General features: G+C 44.1%; 1 protein-coding gene across 4 annotated transcripts in view; it reads left to right on the plus strand.

Annotated features, from left to right (window-relative positions):
* Positions 1-15184, plus strand: part of MYO1H (myosin IH) — a 77221-nt gene that overhangs the window by 31477 nt on the left and 30560 nt on the right. For 3 of the 4 annotated variants that reach the window (XM_080979180.1, XM_080979181.1, XM_080979183.1), the window contains exons 2-12: positions 4132-4293; positions 4950-5065; positions 6143-6341; positions 7407-7487; positions 8173-8352; positions 10214-10312; positions 11710-11823; positions 13066-13137; positions 13230-13349; positions 14302-14369; positions 15000-15105. In XM_080979180.1, coding sequence (XP_080835306.1) covers positions 4132-4293; positions 4950-5065; positions 6143-6341; positions 7407-7487; positions 8173-8352; positions 10214-10312; positions 11710-11823; positions 13066-13137; positions 13230-13349; positions 14302-14369; positions 15000-15105 — 1317 coding nt within the window. Of the gene's footprint in view, positions 1-343; positions 596-4131; positions 4294-4949; positions 5066-6142; positions 6342-7406; positions 7488-8172; positions 8353-10213; positions 10313-11709; positions 11824-13065; positions 13138-13229; positions 13350-14301; positions 14370-14999; positions 15106-15184 lie in introns of those variants that run through there. The other variant, XM_080979182.1, reaches the window with a different exon arrangement.

Here is a 15184-nt window from a genome sequence, read left to right on the forward strand (position 1 = left end):
TATATCTTTGCACACCTTTTGGCCAAAGAACAGCATTAAAAAATTTGGAGAAATGCAGATTTTGATAGATGGCTGTGTCCCAGTTCGCTTACTGGTTTGGGAAGTGTAAATTAGGTAAAATGTGAATTGAATGGATTTCTTCCCCCACCCCCATCCCTGCTTGACAGATAACTTCCTAGGTGTGTGTTCAGGGCTGCATTACCTTTCTGGTACCTATGAAAGAGTCGCCATGTCCCTGTGATCTGTTCAGCAAGCCTTTCTCTGCTGCAGGTGCAGATGAGCAAGATCTGTTTCTAAGAGCCACTTGGAATCTCTCTCTCTCTCTCTCTCTCTCCTCCAAGGTGATGAAAAATATATTTGCTCAGCTCATGACCCTGATGACCAGCAAGCTCCGATAAAAACCTTGCACAGAAAGACGCCCTGTCCAATTCACTGCCTTCCCAACCATGGCCATGAGTTCCCATTGGCGGAACAGCATCCCCAGTCAGGGCAGAGATTGCAACAATATGTTTAAAGTCCAGCTGGCTCACTTTAGAAAGGGCTGCGTTGTGGAACAGGCAGAGGAGAATCGCAGGACGGAGCCTAGGCCTGCCAGGTAAGGGAACGTGGGGGAAGCTGAAGCCCTAGCGGCTCATCCAAGCAGACGCCCCCTGGAGCACAGCTGTGCCCAGCTAGATTCTTAAAAGACTTGTGGCACAGCCTGTGTCTGAAATTCCCATTAAAAATGGCAAGTGCCCATGAATCTGCATGGGGCAAATTTTGGCAGACCTGCAAGCAAATCTTTAAAAGTGTATTTTGGGGGGCAGGAGTTCCAGGGCTCCGTGCAAACGATCTGGGGGCCCTGATCCTCACCACCACCACCACCACCACCTCCCTCCTTTGGCAGAGCACATCTGTTCAACTTGTGGAGAACTCAGTTGGATTCCTGAATTAACTTAAGAGGACAGCAGTGTCTTAGGACAGCCTTCCCAACCTTGTGCTGTTTGGACTACAACTCCCATCAGTCCTAGTTGGCCCAAAACAGCCAGAGGGGAGCCAGGCTGGAGAAGCCTGCCATCGAGCAAGTGGCAGTGGAAGCGAGGAATCCTGGCCAAATACTGCCGTGAAACTATTAAGCTGCAAAGCGGCCAAGAAAATGAGCTACAAACCAGAATATTTACAAATGGTTAGCCTTGGACCAAGGCACTGGCAGACCCCAGTGTTTTTGTGAGATCACTTTTTGTTTTTGTTTTAAGTAGTACCTCGAGGTGCAAAATAGTGTTTCAGTGGGCAGAATGACGATTAAGAGGGTGGAACCAATTGCTTCCCGACAGTCGGTGAACTTCTAGACCAAATTGCGGTGTCTCCAAATTTACAGCTGCAGGGACTCTGGTGCGCTCCGTGCTACTTTTGGTTTAAACTGCAGTGCGATGGTAATACTGATTCTGCCTTGCAGACGTCTTGCTGGTGGCCTCGTTCCAAATTCCAAATCATTTCTTAGCAATTAAGGCAAACTGATGAAAAGTGTGCATAGAAGAGAAGAGGAGACTGAGATTCCAACAGATTCAAATGACAAGAAAGGAGATTTTGATTAAACATTAGGAAAAACTTCCTTGTTACTTGTAGTATGTATGAGACAGGAGAACTTTGCAAAATGAAGGTTTTTCTCTAGTTCTGATTATTGTAGTTTTAAGTGCAAATAAGTGAGTAAATAGACTGAATCGGATGGATTTTGTTTCATTGCTTTTCCAAAGGGTTTACAATTTATTAATCTTGCTCCAGTTAGAAAAATTGTCATCACTCCCAAATTTTGCAGCCTTGGGAAGAAACGTTGTGTCTTGAAAAAGGTCAATATGGAGGTCAAATGGCCGAAATATTGGGAAATTTTGGAACAAGATGGAGATAGACTGAAATTGCAGAGTTTTGAAAAATTAAAAAATAAAGTGCGAGACTGGCTTCATTATTTTCAGATAATGGCGGCATTTAAATTGGACAAGAAAATTGGCTTCCAGGTGGAAAGATCAAAATTAGAAACTGAATTGTTAGAACCCAAAACTAAGAATTTGTCAAGAATGTATAACTTGCTGCTGAAATGGAACACTCAGGATGAAACGGTAAAATCGGCTATGATTAAATGGGCACAAGATGTTGGACATAACATTATGTTTGCTGACTGGGAACAGTTGTGGACCACAGGTATGAAATTTACGGCATGTAATGCCTTAAGAGAGAATATTATGAAAATGATATACAGGTGGTACATAACCCCAGTCAAACTTGCAAAAATCTATCATTTGCCCGATAACAAATGTTGGAAATGTAAAGAAACTGAAGGTACATTTTTTCACCTTTGGTGGACGTGCCCAAAGATTAAGGCTTTCTGGGAAATGATATATAATGAATTTAAAAAGGTATTTAAATATACCTTCCCTAAGAAACCAGAGGCCTTTCTCCTGGGCATAGTCGGCCAAATGGTGTTAAAAAAGGATAGAACTTTCTTTATGTATGCAACAACAGCAGCAAGAATACTTATCGCAAAGTATTGGAAGACACAAGAACTTCCCACGCTGGAGGAATGGCAGATGAAACTGATGGACTATATGGAACTGGCGGAAATGACTGGCAGAATCCGTGACCAGGGAGAAGAGTCAGTGGAGGAAGATTGGAAGAAATTCAAAGATTATCTACAGAAACACTGTAAAATTAATGAATGTTAGAGTGATGTTGGATTGAAAATAAGTGGTTTCCAGCTGTACAGGATAAAGTTATAGATAGATTAAGATTAAAGATTAGGATTAAAGAAGTTTAAGGAAATGGAAATTTGGTACTTAAGAGGTAAAATTTTAATGTTATATTACAGTAAGATTAAAGATTAGGATTAAAGAAGTCTAAGGAAATGGAAATTTGGTACTTAAGAGGTAAAATTTTGATGTTATATTACATTAAGATTAAAGATTGGGATTAAAAAAGTGGAAAAGAAATTGCTGGACAAACAATTTGGACTGGAATACAAAAGAGGGAGGTATGAGGAAGTCCAGAAAATAAGTAAATTTAAAAATGGAAATGAAAAAGTGATATTGTTTTTAATTGCTCTGTTTCTTTTTTCTGCTCTTTGTTTTTTTGTGTTTTTCTTCTTTTTTTGAATTATGTATTGTGTATTTGTGTATTTCTTTTTTATGTTTTTCTGTCTAACTTTTTATTGAAACCTTAATAAAAATCATTTAAAAAAAAAAAGGGAAGAAACGTTGTGTTTTCTTCTCAATGCAGACTCTAAATGAATTTTGGAAACCATAAAAGAAAATAAAAAATTGGGTTTGTGCAGCTTTGCAGGTCAAGCAAATGCTGGTTTCTGGAAGACACAAGGCTGCTTCCAGGATAATTCACAAGCCTGGCTGGCATCCAAATAAAAGTATAATGGGATGATTGTGTCAAATTATTTCTAGAGGGACAGCAGCAAAAATTAAAATGAGGTAAAAAAAGTATGTTGTGGCTACTAACAAATACACCATAGTCCTTTATGAAGTCAAGTTTTTGCTGGCAAACGTGAGAGACAGCGGGATGCAGCCATGAGAGTGTTGGACTAAGACCGGGGAGATCAGGGTTCTGATCCCAACTTGGTCGTGGAAAGGAAAGTGGGATAGAAACGCGGTAAATATATAAATAGTAATTTTATATATACCTATATTGTCCAGAGTCCTTGAAAAAGGGGTTGGCATGTAAGAAATTTATTTATTATTTATTTGTTACATTTGTATTCCACCTCCCGTGCCACCAGAGCTCAAGGTGGTGTGCATTGTTTCTCCCCTCCCCATTTTATCATTGCAGCAACCCTGTGAGGTAGGTGAGGCTGAGAGGCATTGGCTGGCCCCCCAAGGTCACCCGGCAGACTTCATGGCTGAGGGAGGGATTTGAACCCTGGTCTCTTGGGGTCCTAGTCCAGCACTCTAACCATTCTCCTACGCTGGTGCTCTGGGCTGTATGTGAACTCATCGGTTCTCTTCCATCTCTGAAAACTAGCAGGTGGTGTCAAAGATGCCCTGCCGGAAGTTGCTTTGTACTTTAATCTCCCTCTTGTACCCAAATTCTCTTGGAGAAAGTGTGCTGTTCTAGCTATCCTTGATTCAATTCCACCCCCTCCCTTGCCCCTTGCAGATCGAAGCAGCGTGGAGGAAGCCCTACAAGCTGAACATGGAAGGGGCTCTCGTGGCCCGGGACAGAGTTGGGATTCAAGATTTCGTCCTTTTGGATTCTCACACGAGTGAAAATGCCTTCTTGGACAACCTTCGCAAGCGATATCAGGAGAACCTCATCTATGTAATTGCACTCTGAGCTGCTTTAGGGATGCTCCAGTTGGTCATGAGCTGTCTTATGAAGAAAGGGGTGGTGATGGGTGGTTATTATGGGATGCCTGCTGTTCTGTTAGATTGGTGTCTCTTTCAGATGTGGAGAGGAAATGTGGAACTAGAACAGGAGTGTTGGGCCTCCTGGGGTAGCTTCAAAAGAGGATCAGACCAATTCATGGAGGACAAGGCTAGCAGTGGCTATGGGCCACAATGGCAGGACCGTGGGCCTTGGACCTTCTGCATGTACTCTGTCCCTTCCTGGCTTTTGCCTGGTTTGAGCATAACACAAAGTCATAATTTGTTTCTCTGACCATGCCTTGTTCCAAAGGCATTCAGACAAACCATTGTTTGTTTTATTTCCCACGTGCTCTTCCCTCATGCCAGTTGATGGGCATCGGTGGTGGGACATACCAGGATGTACTCTTTACAAAATGTTGCTTTACAAAAATGTATATGAATTAGGCAAAATTGCACAAACAAATTGCGTTGCAAAATGGTGTGTAAAAGTGGAGAGCTTGCACTTAAGGCTGGAAAACTGAGAAATGGAGATAACCTGCAATGGACAGACCCCCTCATCCCTGTGCCTGTTTGGGTCCTTATTTGTAGCGTTTGTTCCTTACCCCTCAGACGTACATTGGCACTCTCCTGGTGTCTGTGAATCCCTACAAAGAGCTGGGCATCTACACGGTGAAGCAGATGGAGCAATACAAAGGGGTGAACTTCTTTGAGCTGCCACCACACATGTAAGCACGTTGCCAACTTTCTTAGGTGTCTGCTTGCGCAAGTCTCCCACCCAGATTTTAAAGAACTAAATTAGATTTTAAATGGCAAAATCCTTATATTGCTATGTTTCTGAGTTACTGCTTGTAGTTGAGTAGATGTGGAGCCTGTTGCACCTTCCAAAAAGTTTACGCTAATTTGTGGACAGTGTAACGAAAGACTCATTTTTAAATACCTGGCATAAAAAAAATGCTACCACTGTAAGGGAGTAACTAGCATCACACAGGGTTGACTTCCTTCCCAAAGGGAAGGAAATTGTTGTGTAAAACGTGGCTGGAGGAGAATTTTACTTTATCCACATTTTTAAGTAGCAGCACCAGATTTGCAGCTCCCAGACTAATATGTGAAATGGAATGTTATTGTCAGGGCTTTCACCCAGCCTTTGCCAAAGAGGCGCTCATGGTGCGTTCCAGCACCATTTTTTACTAGAAAAATAGCACTGGTAATTAACCTTCAGATTTCACTCTTCTCCAAATCTTGCCATTTAAACTATTGTCTCAAAAATGTACCAAAATGTATATTTTAAAAAGTGTGCATTTTAGGATTACATTTGAAAGTAAGAGTTTAAGTATGAATTTAAATACAGATTTTTATACATTTTTTAATGTGTCTGTAAAATTAATGAGGAAATTGAACAGAAAGGACTTACTAATACACGTGCAATTGGCTGGTGATAGACTGATTCAGCCAGTATGGTGTTGTGGTTAGAGCACTGAACTCTGACCTGGGAGACCAGGGGTCAAATCCCAGTTCAGCCATGATGCTCCCTGGGTGTTCTTGGGCCAGTCACTGGCATCTCTCAGCCTAACCCACCTCACAGGGTTGTTGTGATGATAAAATGAGAAGGAGAACTGTGTACGCCACCTTGAGATCCTTGGAGGAAAGGTGGAATATAAATGTAATCTTAAAAATAAAAATACCTGCCTAAGTGATGAAGGATGCTTTGAAACCTTCTAGCTTCTGAAGGTGCCTGGCATTGTTTTACTTAACTCTGAGAAGGCTGTCACTGTGACCAGTGTGTGTGTTTGGTCCTTTTCCAGTTATGCCATAGCTGACAATGCCTACCGGGTCATGTGTACAGAGTACAACAATCACTTCATCCTGATTTCGGGGGAGAGCGGTGCTGGGAAAACAGAAGCCTCCAAGAAGATCCTTCAGTATTTTGCCATGACCTGCCCTACCACAGAGCAACTGCAGGTCGTCCGAGACAGGCTCCTGCTCTCCAACCCTGTTCTGGAGGTAAGCAGGAAATGCACCTTGCTCCCACATCAGAGGTGAGAGCAACAAGATTTTGTCCGCTGCCTACCCAGCAGAGTTCTCTAGGAGGTTTACATAAACAGTAAAATGCATGATACAAATTACATTATTATTATTATTATTATTATTATTATTATTATTATTATCATCCAGCTTTTCCCTTACACAAATTTTAAAAATACAGCTAAAATATAATTTAAAATCATATAAAAGATAATCATCAAAAAGTAACTGAATTCTTAATAGAATAAAAACAATATAAAACAAATCTGTTACAAGACAAATAATAAAAACAGCTCAGCACTGTTAAAGCCCTTTCCTTAAAAAAAAGCTTGTTGGGATAAAAACAGTCTTCACCTGCTGGCAGAAGGATAACAAAGAGGGAGCCTGTCTAGCGTCTCTAGTTCCAAAGTTGTCTGGGAGCAGCCACCACCTAGAAGGCCCTCTCCCGTGTCCCCACCAAACGGTGACGGTGGGGGGACCGAGAGAAGCCCCCTCCAAGATCTCGGAGGTTAATCTAGGAGAATAGGGTCTTTCATCTGCTGGGCCTAAGCCATAGAAAAAAGCATTAAAACCAAGATGGGCTCCTTGCTGTCAGGATGTATTTATCCTAACTGAAATCTGAGTAAAACACAGCCGCTGAAACAGTTGGAATGGGTTTTTGGCACCTGTGGAAACCTCCCTGGTGTTTAAGGACAGTTGAGGTGTGATGAGTGCCCTGGTTGCAATTTATTCATCTTTCTGTCTTTCGTGCGGTTGCTTCATGATGAGGCATTGTATTTTTAATCTGGAACCCTGTCTGAAATTGTTTGCAATGAGGAATGGGATAGAAAAGCTTTAATAAATAAATGAAATTTTGAAAAAGAGTGGGGAAATGCTGGAATGCAAGGGGGGGGAGAGAAAAGGGGAAGGGGTGATGTGGGTGGCACTGAATGATCAGCGCAACTAACAAGAACAACTCAAGGACTGAACAAGGCGAGGAGGAAGAGAGGGGAGGGGAACACCAAAAGACCTCATTGCTCCTTTTTTGTTTGTGCTAATCTGTAGGCTTTTGGAAATGCAAAAACTTTACGGAATGATAATTCAAGCAGGTTTGGAAAGTACATGGACATCCAGTTTGACTTTAAGGTAAAGCATCTTTCTTTCTTTCTTTCTTTCTTTCTTTCTTTCTTTCTTTCTTTCACTTGGAATGGGGAGATTTGCAGTGGTCTGCTATAAGAACCACTTATGCGCCACTCCCCCTGAAGAAACCGAATGTCGTTCTCCTCCTCCCACATTTTATCCTCACGCTGACACTGTTGGCTGACAGAGTGACTTACCTAGCATTTCTCAGAGAGATTCATGGCTCAGCAGGGATTTGAACTTGGATCTCCCCCTGCCAAGCCAGATACTCCACCACACTGGCTCACATCAGGGTTGACTGTTTGCTCAAGTGAAGGTGACTCTCTGCCTTCTTAGTGCCATGAGATGCTTCCATGTGACTTGAGACAATTCAGCCATCCCTTCTTCATTTCTCTGTCCATTTTTGAGGTGCAGTGGAACCAGAACTCTACACAGGGGATAGTCATTGTCTAGGTTTTACTCAGTAGACCCTCTGAAATTTATGCTCAGACACAGAGCTTTTAAGTGTGCACCTGTGCCTGGAAAGAGCCAGGCAAAAGGTACATGTGGAGAAGCTCTTTCTATGCTCTGCCTCCACTTTAGGTTGCCCACTTGTGAGAACAGGATGCTGGACCAGATGGGCTCCATTGGCTCTTCATTTGTTATCACATTCTCTCTCTTTCCTTTTGTTTTTCTGTTCTTTTCTTCCCAGGGAGCTCCTGTTGGTGGGCATATCCTCAGCTACCTGATAGAGAAGTCCCGTGTTGTCTACCAAAATCCTGGGGAACGGAACTTCCACATCTTCTACCAGTTGCTGGAAGGCGGGGAAGAGGATTTGCTCCATGACCTCGGCCTGGAACGCAACCCTCAGAAGTACATGTACCTAATTCAGGTTGTGGGGGGCTCTTTGTGTGCCCCCTTCTTAACAGCTCTGTTCTCTATGCCCAGCTTTCTCCGGCAACTACTGAAACATGCAGTTTCAACCCAATAACAGAGGCACACCTTACTCTTTTGAACCCCAAAAGGCTTGGATTCCCAGCCATCAGAGGAGTACACCCAACCCGCTGTGGGTTCTGCAAGAGTTGCTGATCTGAGCAGGCTTCCTGATTTGGGAGGGACCAAACCCAGAACAGTGTCTTTGGTAGACAAAGCGAAAACAGGCCCACAGTCCCTACTGTGGATGGGTAAATCTTTTTGCACTCTGCAAAGGAAATAATCCAGTGTCTCAGTCACACTCACACCAGATGATGCAGGAAGGTGTCAGGTACCCAGCAGGAGAGAGGATGGGACTGTGCAATTTATTGTTTTGGTCCTTGCTTCTCCCAGAAGCACATCAGAAATCCTCCTTTGGTTAGGTGCTTTGAGCTCATGGCAGCCACTCATCTATTTCTCAGGGTGCAATAAAAGTTATTCCATGCCCCGCTGTTTGGCAAGTACTTGCAGTAGGTCAGGCTGTGCGTGCCACTCAGCACAAACTCAGCATTTGCTTCAGGAAAGAGGACCCCAAGGACCTCAAGCAGTGGGCCTTGATTTAGAAAAGGGAGAAAGGAATATTCCCATTCTATTTTGTTTGTAAACTGTTATTCTGCTGCTTCAGGGGAATGCTCAATTTTTAAAATATTGTATGTGTAGTGTATATGATCCCGAGCAGACCAAGAACAAAAATACAACTGAGCATCAACACAGACAGAATTAAGGGTGGATGAGTCTATCAGCTTTGGTTTCCCCATTTTTCCATTCTTAAATTCAGTTTATCAAAACTTCTGCCTCACTGTTAAAAAAAACACGTTAATTTTTTTGTCAGAATTTTAGTGTGAATCTCCTAATTACACATTTTTGCAAGCAATTTCCTGGAATAAAATTATTTGTTCTACATTGCTATCACTAAAATATGTACCCTTATGCTCACATAGCCCTAATATGCTCATTTATCTATGCACCACAAAATTTAGAAAAGCGTGGTTTTCCAAAGATATTTGTATTTTGGTCTGCATCTTGTTTGAGGATGTGCGAAATAAGTGGGCACTCCTTAAAATGTGCACCACCTGCGTTTTGTTCTCATACCTGCGTTAGTGTGGGCTGCATGGCTCTCATGTTTTGCCTCTGGTCACCCACTGTGTGAAAGAGGAGCCGGGACTCAGCTGGCCTCCTGCCCAATCCAACAGCTGGGCTCTTCCTATGCTCTGGCCGGACTGTATCTCCAAGCTGCCAAATGGAAGGCAACCAAATGTACTGTATGTATGTGTGGTCTTTGTATCTAGCCTTTCCTCCAAAGAGCTCAGGAAGGCACTTGGAAGGCGCTCCCCACCCTCATTTTACACCCACCCCATAAACTTTTGGCTTTTCTACACTTTCCTTTCCTCCACGCTTTCCAGGTGCTTGAAAGCTCAGTATTCAAGCGCTCCCCCCCTTTTTTTTCCTCCAGAGCTTTCCCTGTGAAAACCTGCCCTTTAATGCTGAATTGGAGCAAATGGCTTTCCCTGGAAAACCGAAATTGCCGTTTGTTGTGCTCCAGTTTTAAAGAATGGGTTTTCATGGGGAAAGTTTAAGGGTGAAATAAAGAGCACTTGGACACTGAGCTTTCAAGCGCAGACCTGTGCCTTGAAAGAGCTGGGCAAAAGGTTAGGGTGGCTCAGCCCTTTGTGTCTCTGTGTGGGGTTAAACCTCCAGCCTCACCCACTTCAATCCCAGACTCCGCCATGCGCTTTGCCTGTGCAGAAGTTTCTCATGCCACCCCCCTCTCCCCACAACAGGGGCACTGTGCCAAAGTGTCTTCCATCAACGACAGGAGCGACTGGAGGACGGTGCACAAAGCTTTCACTGTCATTGACTTCAAAGCGAGAGACCTTGAGGTACAGACAAAGGGGGGGCAGGTGAAGGGGGCATTGCTTGGAAGTGGGCCCCTGCTTAGTGATGGAAGGAAACTGGAATCCCTGTAGAAGCCAGCAAGCTTTTTTTTGGTCAAGAGCTGAGTGGAGCATAGGGAGCTGCCTTGCAGGGCAACAGACCACTGGCCAGCTGAGCTCACTAGTGCCTGCAAACTGGCAGCTGCTCTTCAGGGTTTTGGGCAGGGTCTCTGCCTGGAGATGCTGAGCACTAAGCCAGGGACTTTCTACCAGAGCCAGGAAGCCATGCTACTTCCCCTGCATGTAAAATGAGATTCTGCTCCTCACACTTCTAAGTTGGATATGGCTTGCTCATGAGCAAGATGGCTGCGTAGCCCTGAGGTCTTTGTCCCTGAAAAACTAAATAACTAATGAAACAATAACATTTATGGGCATTAAAGTACCAGTTGACCTGGAACAAACTGGGGATGAAGCAGGAGGCTGAAGCATGCCTGGCGGACCATCCAATGGTTCTGAACACTTTAGCAAAGAAGAAACGGGCAGGGAGTACGGTGGGGTTCACAGCAACGAGGTCATGAAGTTGAAAAGTTATCTGTCACGGGAGGGAGCCTGAGCAACACAGTTCAGTCTCTTGTGAAAAGCATTAGCAGATGGCAGACGACCCTTTGAGTCCCTTCCAACTCTTCCATTCTAGGATTCTGTCCCCAAATGAACAGAACTCTAAATGAAGTTCATGCACAAATCAAAGAGCAAGTGAGGAAGGAAGAATCAAACTGAGGTTGGAAGGTTGGAAGTGGTGACTAAGGAACTCTGTGTAAAGAGGGAGGAGCAGCTGAGCAAAGGCAGTGGGCCAACATTTGGGTGAAGGGACCTCTGAATTAGAAGAAGGGACTAAGAAGTCCAGATGGAGGGCACTTAAGGGAACTTACTCTCCAGTTTTAAAAATGCACTGTTGAAGAAACCATATACCTGGTGTTGAGAAACCTATAGGAGCTGATCCAAATTTCCCTATCAAACCTATCACAGACACACTAGGAAAAGTGGGCGTGCACCCTCATCACTGTAAGAAACAAAGTAAGAAGGCAGGCCGAAAGAGAGTGGACACGGATCAACAGCAATGCAACCAAGTAGGAGCAAGAGCTCGTTGCTCTGAGAGAGCAGGGGGCTGGACTGGGCATTGGCCGGATCCAGGAGGGCTCTTCTGTTCTGCAGCATGGCAGGTGCAGGGCATAAATTGGAAGCGAAATGCCGTTTCTGAGGTTATCTAATATGTGCAGACTGGAGTGATACCCACTTCAGCCTCTGAAGAGGCAGTTGGTCTGCAAGGGTTCTGCCAGCCATGCGTAGTTTGTTCTTCTGCTGCTCACCCTTTCTTGTGCTCACCTGACTCTTTGTGTCCGCAGAACCTCTTTGGAGTAATTGCCAGTGTCCTGCATCTGGGAAACATCCAGTTTGAGGAGGATAGCAATGGCCATGCCATCATCACTACTGGCTCCCAGATCAAGTGGATCTCAAAGGTACCTGCCTGGTGGGGGTGGCAGGTGGGAGCAGCAGCTTCCAGTGGAGTTCCTCGTAGGTTCTTGCTATTCATTTGCATCCACATGATGCCAAATCATCAAAATGCCATTCTGTATTCCTCCCCCATTTAATCCAGCTTTAATCCACTTCAGATGGTGAAGGAACCCACCCTCTGGTAGGCTCACCTGCATTGAACCTCCTTTTCTGCCCTTGCCAGCTGCCTGGTAATTTAGGAAGCAGCAAAAACATACTACCAGAAGAATATGTTTTTCTGTCACTTCAACATGGCATTTGCATTTCAGGAGTTGCGTCCCCTCCAACCGCTAGGTGGTACTTGCCATTTGGCTTCAGTTGATTGCCCTTACCATGTAAAAAGGTAAAGGGGACCCCTGACCATTAGGTCCAGTTGTGACTGACTCTGGGGTTGCAGCGCTCATCTCACTTTACTGGCTGAGGGAGCCGGCATGCAGCTTCCGGGTCATGTGACCAGCATGACTAAACAGCTTCTGGTGAACCAGAGCAGCGCACGGAAACGCTGTTTACCTTCCTGCCGGAGCAGTACCTATTTATCTACTTGCACTTCATGCTTTCGAACTGCTAGGTTGGCAGGAGCAGGGACCGAGGAACGGGAGCTCACCCCGTCGTGGGGATTCAAACCGCCGACCTTCTGATCAGCAAGCCCTAGGCTCTGTGGTTTAACCCACAGCGCCACCCACGTCCCCTTACCATGCACACCACCATAATTAAATCTCTGCCTTCACTTATGTAAGGAAAACATCAGAGTCTGTATTTGTGTTCTCTGCTTAACTGTGTTTCACTTGAGGCATCAAGACAGATTTCGGTAACACAACCAGATTTTGTGTTTTCAAAAATGGAGCAGCCATTGTTGCTTCATCCCAGAATCCTACCTAGGTATAGCCTGATACAGTCTGCATTCTCCATCTTCAGATGATACTGAGCAGAATTGGCCCAGGACATTTTGCTGCTTGAGGCAGAATTCCCAGCTGCCCCCCTGCCTCCTCCTCCTCTGCCCCCACCACCTGGGGAAAAGAAAAGAGAAATGGAGGCTGGAGAGAAGCAGTGGCCTCAGGTGGCAGATCCAGGTCCAAGGAGCACTTCCTGTCTCACCTGAAAAGAATTATGGAGAACTCTAAAGCTTGTACAAAATCTTGGTTGCTCCTAATGAAAGGCACTGCTAGACTTTGAAATTTAAGGTCCATTTCCCCCCTCTTTCTTTCTAGCTTTTGGGGGTCCACTTATCAATTCTGCAAGAGGCCCTAACTCACAGAAAAATTGAAGCCCGGTTTGAAGAGGTATGCTAACAAGCTTTTCCTGATTTGCTTGCAAAGAACTGAAGTAGCCAATTCACTAGGTGACCCCACCCTTGTGCTCTTCCTCCCCAAAGGTTTTAAGTCCACTGGATGTTGACCTGGCCTTTTACGCTCGAGATGCAGTGGCAAAGGCCATTTATGGGCGGACATTTACTTGGCTGGTCAACAAAATCAACAGCTCTTTAGCAAACAAGGTGAGTCTCTTGCTGTAGCTAATACAACATGACCCTTTGAAACATTTTTTTAAAACCATGTTTGCAGTTGGCAATCCGGCAGTCATTCCAAGATAACTGTTCCTCCTTGGAGCCAATCTGTGAGAGACGGGCCACATCCCCCTCTCTGGGTCCCGTGCTGACTGGGGAAGGGAGGCCTGGCCAGAACAGAGTGTATTCTTCTGCATAGCCCACCTTTCCCCCTTAAACAATGGATAAAGGGGCAGCCAGACAGGAAAAGTCCTTTTATTTACTTATTCATCCATCTATAGGCCACTTAACTTACTACAAAAAATCCCTCTTTGAGCAACTCACAATAAAAAGCTAAAAGCTCTGGAACATACATTAACACAAAAATATATCTACAAATATCAAAAATATCAAAATTACTGAGCACTGTAATCCAGAGTTGTAACTGAGTTTTATAACTCTGGATCATAGTGCTCAATAAGCCAATATTCTGATAACTTATTCTTTATTATAAATTGATTTTTATAGAAATTTTCTTAGACAAATAAGAAATACATAATAGTAAACACAACATATATAACAAAACTTTACTCTGAACTTAGTCCCAGTACTACCTGTTGATAAAGAGAATAAGAAAATTGATGCAACCAGGGACATAATAATAATAATTTATTTATTTATACCCCGCCCATCTGCATATTACAAAATGAGGTAATATGTAGAAACAGTAATCTGGAATGTCAAAGGAAGTCATTTATATGTTTTTAAGCAAAGGCCCAAAGTGTTTAGGTATACTACCTGCCCATAATGGACCAGAAGATCCGTGGAGGGTGAGGAGGACTGCTTCCTGTAGGCTTAAAAATATATAGAGAAAATTTGACAAATGGAAACTAAGTAACTGAAAATGATGTTTTGGATTTAATCCCCCTAAGTTGTTGTTGTTGTTGTTTGCTTTGCTTGGCAGGATCTCACCAGGAAAACTGTGATTGGGCTGCTTGATATTTATGGCTTTGAGGTTTTTGAGACAAACAGGTAAGTTACTCTTGCTCTGGTCACTTCCAGGCTTGATTAGTGCAATGTGCTTTATGTGGGTCTGCCTGGAAACTTTGGGCTGGTCCCCATGTGCTTCTGGTCACAGCATTTACAAAAAAAGCTGACTTATGAGTATTGAGACCGAAAGGAGGAGAACATCTTTTGCAAGCTCTTCCACTTCCAATTGCTCAGAGTGGTTTTCCTTAAGGGCCCCTGGTGAAAAAGTAAAAATGAAATAAATTTAAAATCCCTGTACATGGAAATTTCGCATATCAGTGGTGGTGGACTGCCCTTTGTTGGAGGTTCTTAAAGAGAGATTGGGTGGCCATCTGTCAGGATCTCTCTAGCTGTGATTCCTGCCTTTCAGGGGGTTGGACTAGATGACCCTTGGGGTCTCTTCCAGCTCTACAGTTCTTGGATTCTCTGACATTGGACTCCTTGTCCCTGACATGGCAGGTGGGGTGGGGGGAGGATTAGAAGAGTTGTCAGTCCTATGAGACCCCACCCCCCACCCAGCAGTCTTAAAGCAGCTGCAGTGCAGAAACGGGTTTACCCTCGTTAGCTCCTGTTTGAGAATTAAATGCCCATATTTTTCAAATGACTTTTCTGCACTTGGAATTTCCTCTCAAGTTTTGAGCAATTCTGTATCAACTACTGCAATGAGAAGCTACAGCAACTGCTGATAGAGATGACCCTGAAGGCTGAGCAGGAGGAGTATGAACTGGAGGGCATTGAGGTAAAGGCCGCACCCCCCCCCCAAAAAAAATATTCCTTATTGCCTTCCTGGTCTGTCGTCAGATCCTTCCTTAAGATAA

This window comes from Podarcis pityusensis (genome assembly GCF_964106645.2).
Source record: "Podarcis pityusensis genome assembly, chromosome: 13".
NCBI classification, from domain to species: Eukaryota; Metazoa; Chordata; class Lepidosauria; order Squamata; family Lacertidae; genus Podarcis; species Podarcis pityusensis.